The 24996-nt window shown below is 40.5% G+C and overlaps 1 protein-coding gene across 1 annotated transcript; it reads left to right on the forward strand.

The window, feature by feature from the left end:
• The first annotated feature begins 7335 nt into the window (after positions 1-7335).
• LOC105057578 (PI-PLC X domain-containing protein At5g67130) lies at positions 7336-11196 on the forward strand. The gene is made up of 5 exons (XM_019848760.2): positions 7336-7565; positions 7682-7804; positions 9951-10088; positions 10190-10288; positions 10677-11196. The coding sequence occupies exons 1-5, from the start codon at positions 7494-7496 to the stop codon at positions 11061-11063; spliced, it is 819 nt and encodes a 272-aa protein (XP_019704319.2). The 5' UTR covers positions 7336-7493; the 3' UTR covers positions 11064-11196.
• The last annotated feature ends 13800 nt before the right edge of the window (positions 11197-24996 follow it).

The raw sequence follows: 24996 nt of genomic DNA on the forward strand, positions 1-24996 counted from the left end.
ACTCGGCCCTTTTTCAACTGCGGGCTTGCTCGAGTCTCCCGCCTGCCACTCTCTCGCAGTCTCCTCGTCTTTCATCTTGAAGGCTTCTTTTGCTCAGGCATATCCTTCGGCCCGAGCCAGCAAATCGATAAAATCTCTGGGGTACTTCTTTTCCAAAGAGAACAGAAGGTCATTCTTCTGAAGGCCGCCTTTCAGAGTGGCCATTGTGACCGATTGGTCCAAGTTTCGGACCTCCAACACAACGACGTTGAAATGGTTGACGTAAGCCCGGATGGATTCCCCCTCCCTTTACTTGATGTTGATGAGGGACTCCGAACCTCTCCGGAGATACCGGCTGCTACCAAAATGAGCCACAAACTGATGGCTCATCTGGTCAAAGGAAAAGATGGTACCCAGCTTCAACGCCGAATACCAGTTCCTTGCTGCTCCCTTCAGGGTGGATGAAAAAGCTCGGCACAGAATGGCGTCTGGTGCTCCATGGAGCAGCATTATTGTCTGGAAGGCCTCCAGGTGGTCAACCGGGTCCGAGGTCCCGTCATAGCTTTCAAATTGGGGGAGCTTGAAGTTAGACGGGATCGGTTCCTACATGATCATTTGAGAGAAGGGTGGGTCAGTACAGATGTCCTCACTATAAGCAGGGGGAGCATGACGGAGTCTTCGATCCACCGATGCATCTCCTCGAGCCTTCGATCCAGGAAGTCCTCTCGACTGCGGGTCTTGAGGGTCTTTGGACAGAATGGAGGTAGAGATCCTCCGGGAGTAGAATCGTGATCGGACTGAGGGCTCTCCACCCTCGGATTTGTCTTTTAATAAAAAACGGAGCGACTGGCCCAAGTGGCCCGCCCTACCACTGAATTTTGGAATTCCGACGACATTCTCTCCAACCGCACTGACGCCTGCAGCTGTTGTTGCTGTTGCATGGCCTGCACCGCTTCAGTGAGGCCTCTGACTTACTGAACCAGCAGGTCGAATTGCTCCGCACCGACCGCCGTTGCCGGAGGAGGAGGGGGAGCCTGGGAAACTGAAGGTGAGGCCGAAGCCTGAGATCTGACCGCGGATGCCGTGGATCGCCTGGTGGATGCTTTGCGGGGAGGCATCGGGTGAAGATCTAGTAGGAGAAGGAGAAGAGGATGTCGGAGAAGATGATCGAAATCAGTCCCATTGAGCACTCCTTTTAGAACAAGGGTACTGCGAAGACACAGGCCCCTTCCTCTAGCTCCAATTCTGTTGGTGCAGAATTTTGCCGAAGCCGGAGTTGCTGGAGTCGAGAAGACCGTGGCCGCCGTCGGGACCTGTAAGAAAAGTCTAAATCAGAGTTGGGGATGCTCCGGCAAGATCCTCCGATGCTCAAGTCAGTACTCTGCTTCAACAGAAATAGAGTGCTCGAGCAGAAATTTTGGCAGAGTTTCGAGATAGAATTTTTGAGCTTAGAAAAGAAGGTATCTGGAGATCCTTATTTATAGATGGAGAGCGCAACTGACTGACAGCGACGTCTGTAACCGTTTGGTAGTGGGCCGTTTAAAACCGTGCGGAGTTTGTTACGGAGAGTAGTGGCGTCAGAGGTCGTTCAGGGCCACGTGGAGCTTGTTGCGGAGAGTGGAGTGGTATCTGTTGTCGTGACTTGCCAGGGAGTGGTGGAGCTGCATGGAATTCATTGCAGAGAGTGGAGCAGGGTGGCGGTTCTTGTCATGGCTTGTCAGAAAGTGGTGGAGCCACGTGGAATCCGTTGTAGCGAGTGGAGCAAGGTAGTGGCCCTTGTTGTGGCTTGCTAGAGAGCTTGGACCCGTCGGCTGAAGCTCGGCTGGGATGCCTGATGGAGCAGAATGGCCCTTTACTTCGTCGTTCTAGGAGAGGCTCGGATGTTCTAAGGTCGCTGACGAATCTACTATTGTCGGATGCTTCGGGTGCTGACATCTCAGGCGGGAGTCACCTGCTGTAGGAGCTCGGATGGAGATTTTCTGTTGACGAAGTCCGGGGAAGTCTGATCGCTAGAGAAGTCCATCTGGGATTTATCTAATGTGGAAGCTCATCCGAAGATCGTCCGTCGGGGAAGTCCAGTTTTATGGGAAGCCTGGTAAGAGGTCAGCCGGCGATGGATTTCGGATAGCGCTAGAGAGGCTCGGCAGACATCGGAGGCAATCGGCTATCATAGGGACCTAGCTGCTGGAACTCGTTCGGAACCCATCCGCCGGAGAAGTAGCTCGGCTGAAGTCTACCTGTAATAGAAGTTCGGAGGAAATTCGTTTACAGTAGAGGCTTGAATGAAATTTGCTTACAGTAGATGTCTGGGATAGACAGCCCACTGTAGGAGTTCGGAGTAGACCGTTCGTAGTAGAAGTTCGGCTCTTATGGGAGCTCGATCGGGATCCGGAAGGCGGTCAACCGCCGTAGAAACTTAGATGGAGTCTGGTTACCGTAGAAATCTCGCTGTCAGGGAAGCTCGGATGCAGACGAAGTCCGGAAGAAGTTCAGAAAATTGTTGGTTGCTGTAGAAAGTCGGCTAACAGTGGGGCCCAAAGGGCCTTTGGGGTGGCCCAGTGGATGAGTGCAGAAGTTCATTGTCGAAAAAGTCCAGACGGTCGAGGAGGTTTGGAGAGACACCACATGTAAGGTCGGGAGCCGGAAGAGCCCTGGAAGGATCGATCTTTTACAAACTTCGGCCGGGGGGTATTTTATACCCAACAGGAATATTTCAAAATTTTTAAAAATTATCTTTTTGATAAAATATATAGAACAATAAGAATACATTATATATTACATAAATCATCATATCTTAAAAAAATAGCCTTGATAGTCTAGTGTATTATATTATCAATTGATTTAGAATCCCGTATGATGCACGATATGTAATTATTTTTTTTAAATAATATTTTTATAAATTAAAAATTTAATATAATATAAAAGACATTATGGGTGATATCAAATATTCTAAATAGAAATATAAAATCAGATAGTTTAAAATAATATTTTTATAAATTAAAAATTTAATATAATATAAAAATATCATAAATGATATCAAATATTCTAAATAGAAATATAAAGTCAGATTGTTTAAATAATATAATAGTAAGAAGTAACATAATCATTTTTATCTTTTACTAACAGAGAAATCATTGCTTGAATCAATATTTTTAGCATCAGTTGTTTCGAAATTCTCATTAGCATCCCATGCATATCTCTTTTTTTCATAGTCGTATCAATATTAAAAATTTCATTCTCATCTATTTCAATCTATAAAAAAGAATTTAGTTATCAATGGGTGGCTGACAAGATATTTAAATTTTAAAAATAAAAAAAAATTATTTTTTTATATTAAAATTTTGAAGATCTAAACTTTAAAAACTTTTCATTTACAAAAATAAAAATTTAAATTTTTAAAATTTTTTTCTTATTTTTTTTCTTTCTTCTTTTTTTCTTCATAACGATCTATATCCTCTTTTTTAGAATAATCAAGGATCTCATGAAATCTTTTTTTTCTTTTTTTTCTCTTTACTTTTTTTAAAAATCATTTTTCCTTTCCTTTCCTTTCTTTTATTTTCTCTTTTCTCTTTTTCTTTTTTCTTTTATTTTTTTTTCTTCTTCCTTCTTCACGAGAACCCACTTCTCCTTCTCATTGCGCCGCCCGTCCCGACAATCACAGCAACAATCGCCACAATTGCGGTTGTTGCTACCCCACCTAAAGCCACAACCAAACCCATCCAACTCTTTTCTTTCTTCCTTCTTCTTCAAGGGCACCGACTTCTCCTCCTCGTTGCACCACCCTCCCCGACGGCCACCGCAATGATCACCACGGCCATGGTCACTGTTGCCCCAGCTGAAGCCGTGACCGAACCCATTCCTATCTCCGCCTCTCTCTACCATGAATGAGAAATGTCTACGCCCTTGCCTCTCTCTCCTAGGTCCGAACCCGCACTGCCTCCATCGTTGCCGCCGACCTCCATCTAAAGTCCTCCAAACTCCAGCACATCCCTCCCCGCCGCCCCCCTCGGCTCCCTCCCTTTGCCGCTCACACCACCACAATTAGCACAAAAACCTATATGCTCAGAAAAAATGCCAATCGAAACCTCAGAAAATCTCTCCGATCTCTGTGGATGGGCGATTTTTCTTCCGCATGAGAGCTCCTGCACCTCCCTCTCAGCCGCCCCCCTCCGCTTCCTCCCTCTGTTGCTCATGCTGCCACAACCCTCATTTTCCTCAAACTTCAGATCACCCAAGCTATGCAGCCCCGGCCCAGCACCTTCATCGTTCCTGGCATATCTCGGATCCAACGGGCGGTGGCCTCCACCTCTCCATTATTTGTTTTTGTTCTTTTTAGTTTCAAACATTCACGAGCCCTCACCCACCTCCTCCCGAGTTTTTTCTCTTCTACATGGCAGATAGAGACATGCCCACGTGACAGATGGAGACACATGAATATGTTTGCTCCATGATTTTTAACATCAGTTATTTCAAATCCTCATCATAATTATTTGCATCCCATGCACATCTTTTTTTTTCATAGTCATATCAATATCAAGAATTTCATCCTCATCTACTTCAATATGCAAAAAAGAATTTAGTTACCAACTGATGGCTAGCAAGATATTTAAATTTTAGAAATAGAAAAAAAAATTATTTGTTTGGTATTGAAATTTTGAAGATCTAAATTTTAAAAATCTTTCATTTAAAAAAAATAAAAATTTAAACTTTTAAAATCTTTTTTCTTATTTTTTTACTTTTTTATTTCTTTCTTTCTTTTCTTGATAATAATCCATATCCTCTTTTTTAGAATAATCAAGGACCTCATGAAATCTTTTTTTCTTTTTTTTTTTCTTTTATTTTTTTAATCTTTTTTTCTTTCCTTTCTTTTGTTTTCTCTTATCTTTTCTCTTTTTCTTTTTAAAAAAAAAAAATTCCTTTCTTTTCTTCTCTTTTCTCTTTTTTTTTTGTCTTTCATTTTCTTTCTTCCTTCTTCTTTACGGGAACCACTTCTCTGCCTCATCGTGCCGCCTGCCCCAACAGCCATCGCAACGATCGCCGTAACTGCAGACGCTGCTACCCCATCTGAAGCTACAGCCGAACCCACCTAACTCTTTTCTTTCTTCTTCTTCACGGGAACCAACTTCTCTTCCTCATCACGCCATCCTCCCCGACGGCTACCGCAATGATCACCGCGGCCACAGTTGCCGCTGCCCCGACTGAAGCCACGATCGAACCCACCACTGTCTCCACCTCTCTCCACTATGAATGAGGATGCCCACGCCCTTGCCTCTCTCTCCTAGGCCCGAACCTGCACCACCTCCATCGTTGCCACTGACCTCCACCTCAAATCCTCCAAACACCGACACCTCCCTCCCAACCACCCCCCTCGGCTTGCTCCCTCTACCGCTCACATCTCCACAATGCGTACAAAAACCTGTATGCTCAGAAAAAATCCCAATCGAAACCTAAAAAACCCCTTCGATCTCCGTGGGTGGGCAATTTTTCTTCCATGCAAGAGCTCCAGTCCCTCCCTCCCAACCGCCCCTCTCCGCTTCCTCCCTTTGCGGCTCATGCCACCACAACCTTCATTTTTCTCAAACTTCAGATCAGCTAAGCCATGCAGTCCCAATCCAGCATCTTTCCTATTCCCGATATATCTCGAATCCGGCAAGCGACAACCTTCGCCTCTTCATTGCTTGTTTTTTTTCTTTTTAGTTTCGAATATTTGCAAGCCCTCACCCATGGCGGACAGAAATGCAGTTTGCACCATTTTAATATATATATATATATATATATATATATATATATATATGATTTCGATTAATTCTAAATATAATTTTTGCTAAATAAAGTTTGTTATCTCCATTGATCAAGTTCCATGGTCTATAATATGGCTACCATACGTATGACAATTTAATACATTAATAAACTCTTTGGATGGAGAATCTCCCTATTTTATCAAAAAAAAAAAATCTTCATTGAGACATAATATTTGCAAATATTAAGCCTAGTGTATTATTATCAATGTTAAACCGTATCATAAGAGACCGCCAATCACTTGTTTGATGCGCATATTAAAAACAAATCTGCTGTCATTTTCTTCCCACTTCTGCCCGTACCTGCTCTATGTAAAATATCTAGCAACTACTCCCCAAGATCATGTGAGACCTTCGCCTTCCCACATTTTTCCCTTCTCTTCCTTATTTCCTGAAGAGGAGCAAGTCATGGGTCCCAGCCTCTAGAAAAATTCAAGATTAACATTGAACCCCTCCTTACCTTCTACTCTGCTCCACATTTGTGGACCAGTAGGCCCTGTCCATTTCGAGGGACTGGATCGATGTGTTTGTTCTTTAGTCCATGGAGCCAAAATTTTAATAGAGAGAACAACTTTCTATCTGATATAAAAGATGAAAGATGGATTATAGAAAGGATAGATAGAAGAGAAAAGATGAACAAAGAAGAAAATGAATAGATCTTATGTATTTGATAAAATATTGAAGCATTAATGAAAATAATTTCTTTCTTTTTTAGACATAAGAAGAATGAAAGAAAAGATGGCTAATAATTGTGAAACATTTTTACTAAACTATTTTTTGATTAAAAATATTATTACTAATTTATAATACTTATTTATATTATAAAAATAATACAATATATAAACTTATAATCTTTTAATTTATAATTCTAGAAACATTATATAAATATCTAATTTTAATTTAATGAACTTTAATAGATGATTTTATAAATTAATTATATGGATTAATTAATTATATATAAAATAATTAATTAATTTATAATTTAATTCAAATAGTTAATTAAATTTATACAAATAGTTAACTAAAAATTGTAAATATAAATGAAAAATAAAAAATAATCTAATAATTAAATTATAATTATAAAAATTATGTATTGAAGTTAGAATAACTAATAATAAAATTTATTAGTATAGGATTGATGATATAGATAAAATTATATATATATATATATATATATATATATATATATATATATATATATATATATATATATATATATATATATATATATATATAACGAATGAATGAAAGGGTAAAAAAATATTATAGTTTTGTTAGCAAATCAATGAGAGATAATACTGTTAGTGCAGAAATTTATTCCTAATGTGCTCTATCTATTCTTTTTTTACATCTCTCAAAATATAAATTGATGGATTTAGATGGATAGACAATCCATTCTTTTCAATTATTATTTTTAATTTTTTTTTAAATTAAATAATAGATGAAGATAATTCATCCATTCAATTCTATCTATCCCCTTCTCATGGCCCCATCCATCCTCCTCTTTCGATTTTAATATGTTGCCAATTTTTCACCATACATGGTAGGCCAATAATTGTTGGATGTAAAGAGAAAGAAAAGATACCATCCATGGTACCACGGCACGTCACATGGTATTTGGCTTGGCTTCTCCGCCGGCATTTGATATAAGATTTACGTCCTGCCGCTTTGGCTCCATATTTCCTGCAGCATCCTGGAGTTTCTCCCACTTCTCAGATGGATCTTCTCAAGAGCATGTTTGTACTCATGTTGGTGGCTTTTCTTGGCTGCTTCAATGGAGAGTGCAAGGTTAGAATTCCTTAGCATTTCAGTTGTAATACACTAATACTTGCTTGCCTCTGGATCTTAAGAAGGAAGTTGCTGCAATATTTTTGTTGATCTTGAAGAAAAATTCCATTATGTAGCTTCTTGATGAGTGCTCTTCAGACAGTGATTGTGAAGCTGGATTGTATTGCTTCTCCTGCTCCCAAGGGTTCTCAGGTTCAAGGTGTGTTCGGTCAGCAATCACAGACCAATTCAAGTTATTGGTACTCTTTTTTCCCACTCATGTAGCTTAATTCTGCTTATCTCTTCCTTGTTTCTTGTCTCAAACAAAGTAAACTTTCTTCCTCCTTTGATTGCCTGTCGCAAAGTGAATGAGAATTTGATGTGTGATGATCTTTATAGTATAAGAATATGATGATTATGTCAGAATGAGTATTAGAAAAGGATATCATATTCTAGATGTTTGAAGTTGTCCTTTTAACCTTGGTTTCCTTTCTATGCAACTAAACGTATATAGTTTTGAGTTTGCTAAAGTTTTTTTTTCGCTTAAAAATGATTTTTCAATATCTTAATTTCATATGGGTGCATCATTGGAAAATTTCGCCTCAGGTACTTGTGATATTTCTCCTACTATCTTATGTTAGTATTGTTACCGCAGATTTAGGTCATAATTTGAAGAACGATTGGATTTTATTTGACTTATCAACTTAGGGCAAACAAACGAATGGGGTTGGATTGTCTGTCTTGGTATGCATGGTTAGCAAACAAGAATGCAACTTACTCTAAACAAATTGTATCACATCTTGATTCTGCTACTTTTTTACTACTTTTTGCTGACAAAAGGTTGCACAGATTTCTATTCCTCTTACAAATACAATTGATGCCATGGACTTTCTTTAGGATTACACAACATGCAACCAAATCAAGGTTGCGAGCCGCATGGGGTTTGAATTACTGATCCTTCTAGTATGTCATCAGATTGCACTGTAGCCTTGTTGCTTGTATCTTAAATTTTGATTTGATGTTATATATGAAATTACCTTCGATGATTTCTCTACATGTCTCTCTCTCTCCTCCCCCCTCTTCTTTCTCATGCACATCCTCGTACATGCGCACATACAAAGAACTGCCACCAACCATTTTGTTGAATGTATGAAACCTTGTTCATTTCTGTCAGTTTTTTAAGGCTTCTGCAATTCAATCCGGCTCCCTTTTGAATCTCAGTGTAAGAAAGGCAGTCCATACTTTCTAATATCATGTCAACTTCTGTAAGTTTGTTTTATTCATATTCAATTCCTCTGACAGTTATATTTAACTTTTTCTCATCGTCGGTTGGTCTTGTTTCCTCTGCAGTGCCTTCTCCGAAAAAAAATCCCATAGTACGAGAAAATTTCCTGTAATTCCTGTTCAACCCCTTTTTTCAATATTTTCCCAGACAACCATATAAGAATAATCTAAATCTGCCTGTTTTTTTGGACTAGAAGCCCCCCTGATGTGGAAGCTTTTTGTGTTTCATAGATTGAGAAGTATTTCCCCAAAAAAGAATTATTCTGGTAGGAAAGAAAGAAGCAATTCTGTCAGAATGTTCCCATGAATCTCCACCACAAGCTAATTTTGCATGTTTAGTACCGGTAAATATGAGAGGTAAAAGTTTAGCAAGGTGTGCTGTTCCCTAATGAAAGAACCACAATTTTTTTCACCATTGAGTATTGGCTGTAAAATCTGCCGACAAAATTTTTGTTTGCTAAAAGATAAACATTGGCTTTCCATTCTCTAGGACCAGTAACCGTATTGATGACAAAAGGTAGGACCTTAACTGGGCAAGAAATTATCTCTTAAACTAATGGAAGTAATCTCCCTTGAACCCTATCGAATGACTTTGTCATGCCAATTTGGTAGCCACATCTCAATCTCTCTCTCTCTCTTTTATTGTGGCCATTAGATAATTAGAGAGCATATAATTCCATTATGTAACAATATGATCGCCCCTTGCTCCTTTTCATAATCTCAAAGGACCTTCTTAGGTATATTAGCTAGACTCTTTTTTATGCTCAATTTCTTGCATTTATTAGACAAAAGTCTGAATCAGATATTCATTTCATTTCCTATGGAACAAAGACTCTGTTTCCAATAAACTTGTTTGCAAATATTATGTTATGCATGAATTTTCATAAAAACCTTTATGATTAGTCATACCCCAATGTGCTCAGTCATGGTACTGGATCCTCCCATCAGATGATGAAATATCCTTTCATCTCACCATTGTTCATATCAAATCTCCAATTGCAATCTTACATGCTAAAAGAAGGACTTTCATCTTTATTTTTGTCTGCCTTAGAGAATTTGGTTCATAATTTTATCATGTCCCCACATGGTGACAGTTATGTTCTTTCTGTATCTTTGCCGCAGAATAACTCATTGCCTTTCAATAAGTATGCATATCTCACCACACACAACTCTTTTGCAATTGATGGGGAACCATCTCATACTGGAGTTCCGCGAGTAACTATCACAAACCAAGAGGACACTGTTACCCAGCAATTAAATGTAGTTCCTTCTCTCATATGCAATTTTTTTTTTTTTTTTTTTGTTAAAGTTTGTTTTCAAAAGAAAAGCATCATTCTCTTGTTTAATTCTTTGATGTCTAGAATGGTGTCCGAGCCCTGATGCTGGATACTTATGACTTAAAAGATGATGTGTGGTTGTGCCACTCAAGTGGAGGGAAATGCTATGACATAACAGCATTCGTGAGTATACTCTTACATATACAGTTCTCTATCATATGTATTTAACTTATCTTAAATTTTTTTTATTTTTATTTTTCCATATATTCAACTCCATTTGTAGATAGTAAATCTGGTTTGTCATCTTCAGTAGCTGGCTTGCTAATAAATTAGGCTGTCATCATATGCCTATGTTGTCAGAAGAAATTTTCAGGATGATTCATTGTTCTGTTCCCACCAAAGTATTGCCTTGTTAAATGCCTTTTGCTTTCTTAATTCATCATTGCATTATTTATTTGTTCTACTACCTCCTTTATTAGCTATTAAGTAATTTTTCTTACTTGGATAGTTAAGTAATAAAGAGCATAGCTACTTCATTTTGTCAGCCAACTGAAGTGATCTAATATGTTAGGAACCAGCCATTGATACTATGAAGGAGATTGAAGCGTTCCTATCTACAAATCCTTCTGAGATTGTCACATTGATCTTAGAAGATTATGTTCAGGCTCCAAATGGATTAACAAAGGTCTTCAATGAATCAGGTTTGTTAGAGTACTGGTTTCCAGTCTCAAACATGCCCCAGAATGGTGAGGACTGGCCCCTTGTACGTGACATGGTTTCTAACAACCACCGCCTTATCGTCTTCACATCTATCAAATCCAAACAAGATACAGAAGGGATTGCCTATCAATGGAACTACATGGTTGAAAACCAGTGTAAGCAAAAAAAAATCCTCCTCTTCTTTGATGCATGTTCTCTTGTGTCAGTAGTGCCATATAGTGCACATTTTGTCATGTAGATAGTTCTTCAATACTCATGGAATAGGACCTCCAGTCGAAAGGTCAATACACTTAATCAAAAATATTTTTTTTGATGAGTTAGGGTGACCTGCTACTAGGGTGTATCATCTTATAATGGCACCACTGCCCAAACTCTCAGTTGGCAAAAATCCAAAGGTTGTTACTGGTGTTTCAAATGACCTTCTAACCTGACTCACTGCATGAGCGATGTCTGGCCTACAACAGACCATCACATACATCAAGCTCCCAACTCCTGAAGCATAAGGAACCTTCTCCATCTCCTGAGCCTCCACCTCAGTCTGTGGCACCATGGTCTTCGAGAGTCTGAAGTGACCGGCAAGTGGCAGCTCCGCCGGCTTTGCTCCCTTCATCCCGAACCTCTCTAAGACCTTCTGTATGTAGCCCCCCTGAGATAGATGCAGCACCTTCCAGGCTCGATCTCTGAAAATCTCCATACCTAGGATCTTCCTTGCAGGGCCCAAATCCTTCATCTCAAACTCCCGAGATAAGGATGCCTTCAGATCCTGCACAACCTTCCTACTCTTGCATGCTATAAGCATGTCATCCACATACAAGAGTAGAAACAATCTAGAACCATCCTCAAGAGACTGAACATAAACACAGGGATCAAACTCGTACCTGAAAAGTCCAATACTACGCACATAGGAGTCGAACCGCTTATACCATTGCCTCGGCGACTGCTTCAGCCCGTACAGCGACTTCTGCAACAGACAAACCTTTTCCTCTGATCTTGGATCCCTAAAATCGGATGGCTGCTCCATATAAATCATCTCCTCCAAATGCCCATGGAGGAATGCCGTCTTGACATCCATCTGCTCCAGCTCTAAATCCTGAGTTGCTACAATGCTCAGCAACACTCTGATGGAAGTATGTCTGATGACGGGAGAGAAGACCTCGCTGAAGTCGATGCCTTCCTTCTGGGAGTATCCCTTGGCCACTAACCTCGCCTTGAATCTGATACCTCCCTGTTCTGAAGGCCCTTCCTTGCGACTGTAGACCCATTTACAGCCAATGGGCCTCTTCCCCTGTGGCAACTGCACCAATCGCCACGTTTGATTCTTGTGGAGAGACTGCATCTCTTCGGACATCGCCTGGACCCACCACTCTCTGTCCTGGCTCTCAATAGCCTCCTGATACATATATGGATCTCCGTTTGCTATCACCAGGGCATATGACAGCATCTCCTCGAAGCCATATCGGTCCGGTTGCCTGATGGTCCTCTTGGGCTTGTGTAGGGCAACACCGATATCAGTTCTTGGTCCAGTTCGCTCCTGCTGGACCTCTCCGCCTCGATCATCCATTCGAGTCCTCTCCACCTGTGAAGACACCTTAGGTAGGTTCTCCACCTGAATGTCATATCCTCCCGTAGTACCTGCAAGAGGCAAAATAAAAGAGGTAAGTTGTCCAGCAGCGCCCTGCTGTACCTCCTCCTGCTCCTACTGCTCCTCCATGTCTGCTCGTCTCCGTAGGACTGACTCCTCATCAAAAGTCACATCCCGACTAATGATGACCTTCTTTTCTAAGGGATCCCATAGCCTGTATCCCTTGACTCCTCGCGGATAGCCTAGAAACACCGTCTTGAGTGATCTAGCATCTAGCTTGCTCCGCTCACCAGCTCCAATGTGCACATAGGCCGTGCACCCAAATACCCGTAGATGGCCCAGCCCAACTGTCCTCCCAGACCATACTTCCTCTGGAAGCCTGCCATCCAACCTGGTGTAAAGTGACCGATTGACCAAGTAACCTGCTGCGTCAACTGTGTCAACCCAAAACTCCTTTGGAAGCCCTGCTTGCAGCCTCATGCACCGTGCCTTTTCCAAAAGTGTTCTGTTCATCCTCTCGGCCACCCCATTCTGCTGTGGAGTCTCCTTAACTGAGAAGTGTCTCCTGATCCCACACTCCTCACAATAATCCTGAAACTCTCTGCTGGTATACTCCTCGTCATTGTCTGACCTCAGACACTTCACACTCCTCCCCTGCTCCTTCTCCACCTCAGCTTTCTAGATCTTGAACTTGGTGAATATCTCTGACTTCTCTCTCATGAAGTAAATCCAGAGTTTCCTTGAGAAATCATCAATCAGGGTCATGAAGTATCTGGGCCCATTCCTAGCTAAAACTGGGGTTGGTCCCCACACATCCATGGGTACTAACTCCAGAGGGGCTGCACTGTGGGCTGTACTGATGGTGAACTGAACTCTCCTCTGCTTTCCCATCTAGCAAGGCTCACAGATCTCTCCTGTAGCCCCATCCTCCAGATTAGAGATGAGTCCTCTCCTGCTCAACTCTCTCAGCCCCATGTCACCCATGTGGCCTAGGCGGTAGTGCCACATCCTGTAAGCCCCATCCTGGTCCTGTGCTGCAGCTGCTGCATCAGACTCTCTGGTCACCACAGATCCCTCCATGCGATAAAGGTTATTGTCCAACCTCCTGCCTCTCATTACCATCATAGCTCCATTGGAGATGTTCAGTACTCCGCTTCTAGCTCTACTGCTGAAGCTGTATCCACTGCGCTCCAAGTAGCCAAGTGACACCAGATTCTTTTCCAGCTCCGGGATGTGCTTTATATTTGTCAATGTCCTCACAATCCCATCAAACATCCTCACCCTGACTGTCCCTATCCCAGCCACCTTGTAAGGATGATTGTCGCCTAGAGTCACTGATCCCTCATCTGTCTTGATGTATGTAGCAAATCAAGACCTGTGTGGTGTGTAGTGATGTGAGCACGTAGAGTCTAGTGTCCACTCATCTATGTACTGCCTATGACCATCTGATACCACAAGTAGATCATCCTCCACCTGCTGCCCAGCAACTGCAGTCACTGATTCTGAGCCACTTCTTTCTCCCTTCTTGCTCTTCCATAGTGGACATTCTCGCTTGAAGTGCCCGAACTCGTTGCACTTGAAGCATTTCACCTCTTTCTTTCCCTTCCTGGACTTGGACTGCCCCCTGGACTTGCTTCTGCCTCTGCCTCTACCTGTCCTCTCCCCTACTGCCAAACCCTCTTGGAGAGCCCGATCTCTGGTCAACTTTTTTCTCTGCTCATTAAACCTCGGCACTGAGACCATGTCCTCATATTCCAGAGTCTCCTTGCCGTAGAGCAGTGTAGTCACCAAAGAATCATATGATCTTGACAGCGAACACAAAAGCAACAGGGACTTGTCCTCCTCATCCAGCTTTACCCCGATATTCACCAACTCCATGCACAACTGGTCGAACCTCTGAATGTGGCCAATCACATCAGATCCCTCCTACATCCGAAGACTGTACAACCTCTTCTTCAGCATCAGCTTGTTGCACATATTCTTCCCCATATACATGGTGTGCAACTTCGACCAAAGGCCCTTCGGGGTCTTTTCTTCCAGCACCGAATACAATACCGCATCCGCCAAACATCCTCTGATCATCGAGCATGCTTTCTTCTCCAACAATGCCCACTGTCTATCTGTCATTCCCTCAGGCTTCTCATCCAAAGCCTGATCCAGATCTGCTTGCACCAGAAGATCCTCCACCCAGATTTTTCACATGGAAAAATTCTCTTTGCCATCAAACTTATCAAAATAGACCTTCATATTGCTGTCCATGACTGGATCCAAGCCAAACAAGCAATATAAAATCAAGAAGTATAGAATATACCTTGATGGTACCTTACTGAAAATTTTTAACACTTGGGATCTTCAACTTCTCGTGCTTGAAACCGCTTCCTCACCATCGTAGCTCTAATACCAACTATTGGAGCATGATCTTGGTTCCTCCCACGGACCTTGGGTGTAGCAAAATCAGCAACGAATAGATCTGGAGTCGTCTGGATACGATCCAAGGCCCTTGACGAAATCAGCCTGGTTGCTGTCTTCTTCGTCAGCCTTTCGTTCCAGATGAAGAATGCCTCTGAAACTACCTCTAAAAAATCCAAGATCTGGTACCCAACCAGATCAGACCTGGATCGAGGTCCTCCAATTCATAGATCTCAAATCAGGGTATTTTAGATAGAGAAAAAGATAGATGGAGATAGACCTCACAGATCTGTCCTGCTGCAGTCTTTCTTGTAGATCTGTTGATGGAGATCTCACCCACGCCTCAAACGACCTCAGATCAACTCCAGATCTGAGAGAGACTTGTACCAACCTCTTCTCAAGAGATTCTAGGTTCTGGACCTAGTGTTTGGGTGCCTGCAAGAGGGGGAGAGCAGATCTGATAGGCGGCTGCAAGGGGGAAGGGGCTAGCGCCTCCCCTTCTTCTCTTTCCTTTTATGGACTGGCGGCAAGAAACCCTAGGGTTTCTTGCTCCTGGGGCATGGAGAATTGCTGGAGAGTGAGGGAGAAGAGAGAGAGAGACTTGGGAGAAAGAGTCTTGTATTTTCTTGGCTTGATCAAACCTATACATGTATATGTATATATAAACACCGGGTCAAGTGACCCAAACCCAAAACTTCCTTGACCAACTCTATGGAAGATTAGGTTAACCCAAGCCCATGTACACCCATGACTCGACCTAATCTCACCTATCCTGGGCCCAGACCTATCCCATAAAGAGTTGGTCCCTTGAGGCCCACATAACCTAGACCTCAAGAATCTAAAAGGCCCACAGCCTTTCAACCTAGGGCCCAACTAGCCCTAGAGCCTCCATGAAGCCCTCATGAATGATGGACCTTGGCCTTAGCCTTGGTCTCCTGGGCCTTGGGCACACCACTTGGATCATAACACCTTTCACTACTGAAATGTTTGAGACCTACAGACACCGACTATGCTCTCCGAGAAGTTTATGATGAGATTTGCGAAAATCACTTGGAGGGCAAATCATTGGCTTATAAAGTTTAACGATCAGGATATTATTGGTCCACCATAAAGAAAGATGCAGCTGACCTCATTCAGAGATATGAACCGTGTCATGAAGGAACCAGATCTAGGATTTCAGGGTTTGAAATTTTTTCAAGATCAGGCAGTGGAAGACTAAAATAAATCAAAATTTATCTTATAAAATCAGAGAATCCCTAGATCTAAGATCCTATTACATGATTATTACATGGCATTAAATCAAAAATTAAAATATAAAAAGCAAGAACTACATGTTGATCATATCAACATGCTTCTATACTACATCTAATGTATGTAAAATATAATAGATCAGATCTATTACCTTGCAAGTTAGACATTCTAACTTTGCTGATCCGAACTTGAGGATGATGTTGCAAGCCGTACATACGTCTGACCTCTAGAAGTCATCCACACGAGCCCATGAATCACAATCAGAAGTTATGGTCCAGGAAATCAGCATAATATGCTAGTACTGTGCTGATCCTTCTTCGATGATCGATCAGATGCCTCCTTCTTCTTGATTTGGACTCTTCCAAAGATGAGAAGTAGAAGGAGTTTTAGATATGAGATACTCTCAGAAAACTCACAGATGGAGGAAGAAAAAAGGTGAACTCAGCAACCCTAGAAGAAGACCCTCTTTTTCTTCTCTTTGCTCTAACCCAGACACTTAGTTTTGTGTCTATTATATCTCCACGCCCCAACACTCTTTCTTTCTAATTTTCACATGCCCCAAAAGTCTCTCAATGCTCTATAATTTACAAAAATCTCAATAAAAAATTTATCTTAAATAAAGAGATATGAAGAATCTTTGTCTAGGTCAAATACCTAGTCAAGAAAAATCCAAACAGAGCAAGACAAGTGATGCCCAACTCTTGGGTGCCCCCTTCTTCTTTTTCTACCATGGACCACCAGCAAAGGGCGCACAATATGTGCCATAAAACTCATGAAAATTTCAAAAAAAATCTGGATAAAATCAGTACCATAAGGAAAGAGTTTTGGTTTCTTAAAATTCTATCTCATAAAATTTGAAATCCAAACTAATTCCTACTTTGACTTGGTCCACAACCACATTCCATGTAAGAGAGAAAGAGTGAAAAGTTTTGGACATGTGTAAAGGCCTAGGAGAGAAGATTTTGTCACACAAAATAAGAAAGAGTGGGCTACGGCACCAGTGCTGTCGCAGTAGAGCAGGACCAGACCATCGAGGGAGGGTGATACTTCGAGCTTGGTGATGAATTTTCTCAGCCACATGGCTTTCTTCGTGGCATCTGATACTGCGATGTACTCTGCCTCACAAACAGAGTCTACCACAGTATGCTGCTTGAAACTCTTTTAGTAGATGGCTCCACCATTCAGAGTAAAGATATAATCCGACATACTTCTGCTGTCATCATGGTCAGATTGAAAGCTGGAGTCTGTGAACCCCACAAGTTTCAGATCTAACTCGTCATAAACCAACCATTGATCTTTAGTATTTTTCAAATACTTAAGGATGGCTTTAACCACTTTTTAATGATTTTTTTCAGGATCAGATTGGTATCTACTCACTACTCCTAGTGAGTATGTCACATCTAGCCTTGTACATGTCATGGCATATATGATAGATCCCACAATCGAAGCATATGGGACTCTACTCATACGTTCTCTCTCTTCAGGAGTTGTCGGACAATCTTTCTTAGAGAGAGAAATTTCATAGCCTATCAGTAGATAGCCCTTCTTGAAATTCTTCATGCTGAACCTTTTCAGCACAGTGTCTATGTACATGGACTTGGATAATCCAAGCATCTTTTTAGATCTATCCCTATAGATCTTCATCCCTAGGATGTAGGATGCTTCACCCAAGTCCTTCATAGAGAACTATGATGACAATCAAATTTTTATTTTCTATAGTGCGGGGATATCATTTCCGATTAAGAGAATGTCATCCACGTACAAGATAAGAAATACCACAACTAGACCATTTACCCATTTATAGATGCAAGGCTCTCTCTGTTCTTAACGAAGCCATACGTTTCGATCACCTTATCAAAATGCATGTTCCAACTCCGAGAAGCTTGCTTCAATCTATAAATGGATCTCTGAAGCTTGCACACCTTGAACTCATCTGTGGATGTAAACCCCTCAGGTTGTATCATATACACATCTTCGGTCAGTTCTCCATTCAGGAAAGTTGTCTTTACATCCATCTGTCAGATCTCATAATTCAGATGGACAGCTATTGCAAGTATCATCCAAATAGATTTGAGCATTGCCACAGGGGAGAACGTCTCATTATAGTCAATACCATAATGTTGACGATACCCCTTGACAACTAAACAGACTTTATAGGTCTCCATCTTTTCATTTGCGCCCCTCTTCCTTTTGAAGACCCATTTACACCCAATGGGTTTAACCCCTTCAGGTGGATCAACTAATGTCCATACATCGTTGACCTTCATGGACTCCATTTCGGATTTCATGGCTTCAAGCCATTTCTTGAAATCAGATCTCTGCATTGCATCCATATAGGTGATCAGATCCTCATCGTTCTCATCGAGTTCGATGGGATCACCGTTCCGAACCAAAAAATTATAGTATCTGTTCGACTGACACGATATTCTATTGGATCGCCTTAATGGTGTAGGTACATTGGGCTCCAGATCTGATCTAATCAAATCTGACCTAGGTTCAGCTATTGGTGTCGATCCTTCTACCTGTTGAACTTCATCAAGTTCAACCTTAGAGGCAACAATTCCTTCACCAAGGAACTCCTTTTTTAAAAAGATTACCTTAAGGTTGACGAACACCTTTTATTCATCAGTATGGTAGAAAAAATATCCTTTGGTCTCTTTGGAGTATCCTATGAATGTGTATTTATCAGACCTAAGTCCAAGTTTATCTATAACTAACCATTTGACATAGGTCGAGTACCCCCAGACCCTAAGGTGTGAAAGTGCTGGCTTATGCCCTATCCATATCTCATATGAAATCTTAATTACAGACTTACTTGGAACCCTATTTAACAGATAATAGGTTGATTCGAGTGCATATCCCCAGAAGGATATTGGCAAGCTAGCAAAATCCATCATGGATCGGACCATGTCTAATAGAGTCTGATTTCTTCTTTTAGACACACCATTATGTTGTAGTGTTCCTGGAGGAGTTCATTGAGAGAGAATCTCATTCTCTCCTAGATATGTGAGAAACTCATCAGAAAGGTATTCTCCTCCTCGGTTAGACCGAAGAGTTTCAATACTCTTTCCAGTTTATTTTTCTACTTCACTTCAGAATCGTTTGAATATTTCAAATGAATCCGACTTATGTTTCATCAGATAGACATATCCATATCTGGATAGATCATCCATGAAAGTGATGAAGTAGAAATATCCACCTCTAGCACTTGTGCTCATGGACCTGCATACATCAGTATGTACTAGGCACAAGAGCTCAGTAGCTCTCTCATCTTTTTCAGTAAAAGGTGACTTGGTCATTTTACCAAGAAGACTGGACTCACAGGTTGGAAGTGATTCACAATTACTGACTTCGAGGATTTCCTCTTGAGTCAACCTGTTTATCCTGTTCTTGTTTATATGACCTAGCCTATAGTGCCATAAGTAGATATCTGATACACTATCTAATGTAGGGTGCTTGCCAGTAGAATAGACTACATTAACAAGTTGTGATAACATATACACACCATTGCTCAAATGTCCACAAAAAATAGTAACACCATTCATAATGATATTACAAACTTATTTCTTTATTAAAATTTCATAATCATTTTTGGCCAGAAGGCCTACAGAAATAACATTTAAAAAAAAAATTAGAACAGAAATGACAATCATTAAGAACAACGGTATGGAACTCAAATACAAGTTTCAAGATTCTTAATGCTAGATCTGGAACTGGTCTTCCATCTCCAACGTTTAGGAACCTCTCATCTTGCTCAAATCTCCTACTAACCTGCAACCCCTGCAACGAATTGCAGATATGGTAAGAACTATCGGTATCCAATATCCAGTCAGTTATATCACAAATAGAGAAATTATAAGGAGTTATCATATAAATACCTTGCCCAGCAACAGCTTGCTTCTTTCTCTGCCTGTTCGGATCCAAAGAGGCAATGTACTGAGGACAGTTCCTCTTCCAGTGTCCCCGCTTCTTACAAAAGAAGCATTCAGCTTGACTCTTATCGGACTTGATCTTTCTAGTCTGACCCTGCACTGATGTCCCAGCCTGAACTTGCACCTTCTTCACTTTTTTCTTCTTGTTCTTCTTCTCTTTCTTAAAGGGTCGAGAATCAGAAGATGAACCTCCCACTAAGTTCACCGACTCCTTGTGGAGTTGGTGATCCTTCTCAAAGTTCTAAAGCAACCCCAGTAACCTATGAAAGTTTACTTTAGGCTTTGTCGTTCTATAATGAGTGAGGAATGGGAGATAAGACTTGGGCGGCAGCAAGTTCAGTATTGCATCTTTTCCAAGCTACTCATGTAAGAGAAAGTCGAGCTTGCTCAAATGCTCCATCAGCTCGATCATGTACAATACATGATCAGTGACAGAGGTACCATCCCGCATTTTAGTATTGAAGATGGCACAACTAGTCTTGTGCCTCTCCATATCATCGGGTGTGCCAAAGGCATCCTCCAACACTTGAAGCATGTCCTTTGGCTGAGCCGTCTCAAATCTGTGATTGAACTCGTTGCTCATGGCAGCCAGCAAGATGCAGTGCACCATGATTTGATCACTGAGATACTTCTGGTAAGTGTCTCTGACTATTCCACGTGTATTGGCAGCTGGCTCTTCAAGTGCAGGATCCGTTATCACATATAGGATCCGTTCATGCTCCAGGACTATCTTCAACTTTCGGTACCAGCTACCGAAGTTGGGTCCCACCAACTTATCATTGTCCAACAATGATCGGAGCGATAGAAAAGTGGCCATATCTGCACAAAGAAAAATCATAACCTAATTAGTAATTGATTCATTAAATCTAAATATTTGAACTTTAATCAAAAGGTTTCTCCCACTATTTTATTCGAATTGGTAGCCTCTACCTCCAATTCGAAGAATTACCCTAATTCCTTAGAGGGTACTAGAATCCACTTAGATTGCACACAAGCCCAACTTTGGTTGGCCAACCCATGTACATCTAAGGATAGGTTCATAACCAATTATTTTTCTAAATAATTTTTAGTAATTTTAATTTTGCCCCAGTCCCTAATCAGTAGGCTTTGGCCTCCACTGAAAAGGTGTAGTTAGGTCCAACCATTAACATAACCATACTTGGCCCATCTAGCCAATGAATGATTAGGCCCAATTTTGGTTGGCTAAGCTAACCACCATTTAGAAAGATACAGTCAAGAAATCATATTATGAATGACAATTCCATCAGCCGATAAGCACCAGGCCTTTGGGCCTCCAATGATTATCCAACTGATAGACCCATTATCATCTACTTAATGGAAGGCTATGTTCTAGTTATCACCATAACTATTTTATTTTAAGAATCTAATAATTTTAGAAGATTTAATTGATTTAGAGGAAGAGGTCAGATGAACCAGCTTATCATGATCCTCCTACTGGCTTTACCAAGTCAACTTAAGGGAGACCATTAAAAGGGCTGGTCTAGGAGCACCTAAATCAGTCACACTGATTTACCTAGTCGACATGAGTCAGCTCGAATAGTCAAGTGATCCGATCAAAATATAATTTCATCAAGAGATCAGATAAGTTCGATCGATGGGAGGATCTGCCAAAGCTTGCCTTAGACACCATCAGATATGGCCAAGTAAGCGGACTGCTAATTAAAAACCACCGATCTGGTTTACCTTAGTCACCAACTGGTTTAATTAGTTTCAATTAGATCAATCTAACAGTTCGTGCTAGACCGCTTAGCTAAGAATCAAGTCCATTTGGTTCTCATTAAAGACATGGACTTGACCAACTATAACTATTATAATTGATCTAGAGAATCCTTGACCTAATCTAAGACAACAATTGATTAGATTTAGTCAATTCTCTAATTAAGTCCATCTTTAATCTAACCTTAGGTCTAACCCAATTAATGGACCTAATTCTCACTAATCCATTAACCCAATGTGTTATGGTTTGTGTCTTAAGTTCTTCAATTCACAATCTTAGAACCTAATCAAACAACTTCATAATTCTCAATTAAGTTTTGGGCTGAGGGTTGGGATTCGGCTTTTCGAAAATAATTTTCATATTTGTAAAATATTTTTACAATATGGTTCCACCAACCAAGTTGCATATTTGATTCATAATCAAAATACAAGTGAAATAAGCATGAAACTACTTTAGATCTAATCTAAACAGGTTCATATAATTAAAATAATTTCAACTTTAAACTGCACAAATTTTTTAGACAAATATATGATGGTTCTTTGCGTGGGAATTATTAACAAAGAGATCTTATTTTAGATTTAAACATATTTTAAATCTAATAAATCATAAATTTAATCTAGATCACATCTAACAAATTTATGATTAAAGATATATCTATACGAACTAGGACAATCTTCACACTATAAGGGGTAAACCTTACAATAGGACAACCTATAGTTCGTGATTGATCTAAAAATTTTAATTTTAGATTTAATAATCAGATTATAAATTAGATCTAATCTAAGAAATAATCTAAGCATGTATAAATAATCATGTAATAAACAACCTAGGCTCTAATACCAATTGAAGGAACCAAATCTAGGGTTTCAGGGTTAGATCTTGAAACTTTTTCAACATCAGGTAACGAAAGACTAAAATAAATCAAAATTTATCTTATAAAATCAGAGAATCCCTAGATCTAAGATCCTATTATATGATTATTACATGATATTAAATCAAAAATTAAAATATAAAGAGCAAGAACTACATGTTGATCATATCAATATGTTTCTATACTACATCTAATGTATATAAAATATAATAGATCAGATCTATTACCTTGCTGATCCGGGCTTGAGGATGATGTTGTGAGCCGCACACACATCCGACCTCTAGGAGTCATCCACATGAGCCCACGAATCACGATCAAAAGTCTTGGTCCAGAAAATAGCACAGTATGCTAGTACTGTTCTGATCCTTCTTCATGTAGTGAATTTCAGTACAGGGGTAAAACGATAATTTTAAAACTTTTTTAAAATTATAATTTTATTGTAAAAATTATTAATTAATCTAATTAATTAATATATATTAATCCTACATAAAGATCTAAATATGATATATATAGCATACATTTAAATTTGAAATTTAAACTTCTACAGTAAACGTTTTACTGTTATGTGTTCAGAACACATTACCTTCGCGCAGGTAGTCGTTCGCTGCAGTCTGATTACTGTCGAGATAGTCTGATCATTGTAATACAGCCACACAGTATGTCTAACCTCTGTGGATCATCCACACGAAGCTCCCGATCAGATCGGCTCCTCACGAATGCTAGTTTATTACAGAACCCTTTCGACGGTTGATGCTAATCGAACTCATTCGATCGATGTCTGCCGATTCCTTGGATGCTCTGAATCATCACCAGAGATAGTAGAGAAGTTGATGAAGCTCTCCCTGAAGTTTGGTGGGCTCACGATACTCATAGCTCACCTTCTCACTTCCCGAACCCTAGGCAGTAACCCTAGGGTACACACAGAAAACCCTGCACCCAAAATCTTTTCTTTTCTCTTCTTTTCTTTTTTGTTCTCATGCACAAGGCTTTTCTCATGCCACCCTTCTCTCACAGATCAGATGATCACACATCCCACCTTCTCATCCCTTTTAAAATGGTGCAAGATCGTATTTTTATCATATTTTTACCGCGTGAGAGGATAAAGCTAGGTGGTTGCTCACTTGAATTCAAATCAAATTTGAATTCAAATGCCAACCAACCTATGCTTATCCAGTCAAGGCGTGAGAAGGGAGGGGCGTGGGCTTCTTTGTGCATGGAGAGTTTTCACGAGAAACTTTTTCTCATGTAAAGTAAGTGGCGCACAAGTGGATAAGGTGGCGCATGAGATTAGTTGCCCATTCAAATTTAAACTTCATTTGAATTTAAATGGCCAACCAACCATCTTTATCCACTCAAAATGATGCACATAGGAGGGGCGTGGGAAGGCTTCTGCGTGGGAGAAAATTCATGAGAACTTGTTTCTCATGAATTCAAATAGGTGCAGGTGAGGTGAGGTGGAGCAGGGAGATAAGTCAAGGTGGTTTCAAACCTAATTGAACTAACCTTATTAAAATAGGTTAGGCACAATTAGACTAAATTAAACCCAACATAATTAGTCTTAATTAGGCTCAATAAAATTCTAACCAAATCAAAAATTAACTAAGCTTAACCCCTGATCAAATCAGAGACCAAACCACCTCGGCGATTAGGTCAACTCTTAACCTAATCGGATCAAACCCAACTGAATCCAATTCAATTGGACTTGATCCAAAAATAATTATTTAATTAAATTGAGTTAATTAGTGATCAAATCACTAATTAAACCTCTCATAAATATTGAGTCAAAATTCGATGGATAATCGGGCATGAAAATCCATCGATATGAAACCTTGATCGAAGAGCCCCAAACCAGTGAGACTCTTGACCCCGGTACCCAAATGGTGTGGAACTCATGATCAGAGAATCCTGATTCTCGATCACAGAATCTCAGACATGTAGGACTCAGAGTCTCCGAGCATTAGGACTCTTGGTCGAAGAGTCCCGTCCAGTGGGATTCTTCACCAGCCATCAGATCAGATAGGAACCTCTAATGTGTGTGACCCCACAGGTTCGAACTTAAGCATGTAGCACAGGAATCAATTTCTGTACAAATCGAAGTGACCATCTAGCAATGGTACCTGATATTCGGATAGGTCGAATAGTCGCAATCACAACATTCAGAACCTATGCGAATATAGTTACTGTATAATTCATCCCTTTTGATCCCTGTGTATAGGATGACTTAAGGTTAAACTGCCAACCCTGATCAGATCATCCGAATCATGCTCAACTCAATCAGTCCTGTGACTCCTCACCAGGACTACCCTGGCCAAGATTTTGCTAAATTAAAACATGACTGTACACAGCTCCTGAACTGGAGTGGTCCATCCCATCTTGACATACGCACCG

The sequence above is a fragment of the Elaeis guineensis genome, chromosome 2 (assembly GCF_000442705.2).
Source record: "Elaeis guineensis isolate ETL-2024a chromosome 2, EG11, whole genome shotgun sequence".
Taxonomy (NCBI): domain Eukaryota; kingdom Viridiplantae; phylum Streptophyta; class Magnoliopsida; order Arecales; family Arecaceae; genus Elaeis; species Elaeis guineensis.

What these genes read in the sequence shown, in the direction of transcription:
- LOC105057578 (XM_019848760.2), top strand. Translation starts at nt 7,494, where the DNA reads ATGGATCTTCTCAAGAGCATGTTTGTACTCATGTTGGTGGCTTTTCTT. An exon ending in GCTTCAATGGAGAGTGCAAG is followed by an intron (nt 7,566 to 7,681) that starts GTTAGAATTCCT and finishes TCCATTATGTAG; the next exon opens with CTTCTTGATGAGTGCTCTTC. An exon ending in CTGTTACCCAGCAATTAAAT is followed by an intron (nt 10,089 to 10,189) that starts GTAGTTCCTTCT and finishes TTTGATGTCTAG; the next exon opens with AATGGTGTCCGAGCCCTGAT.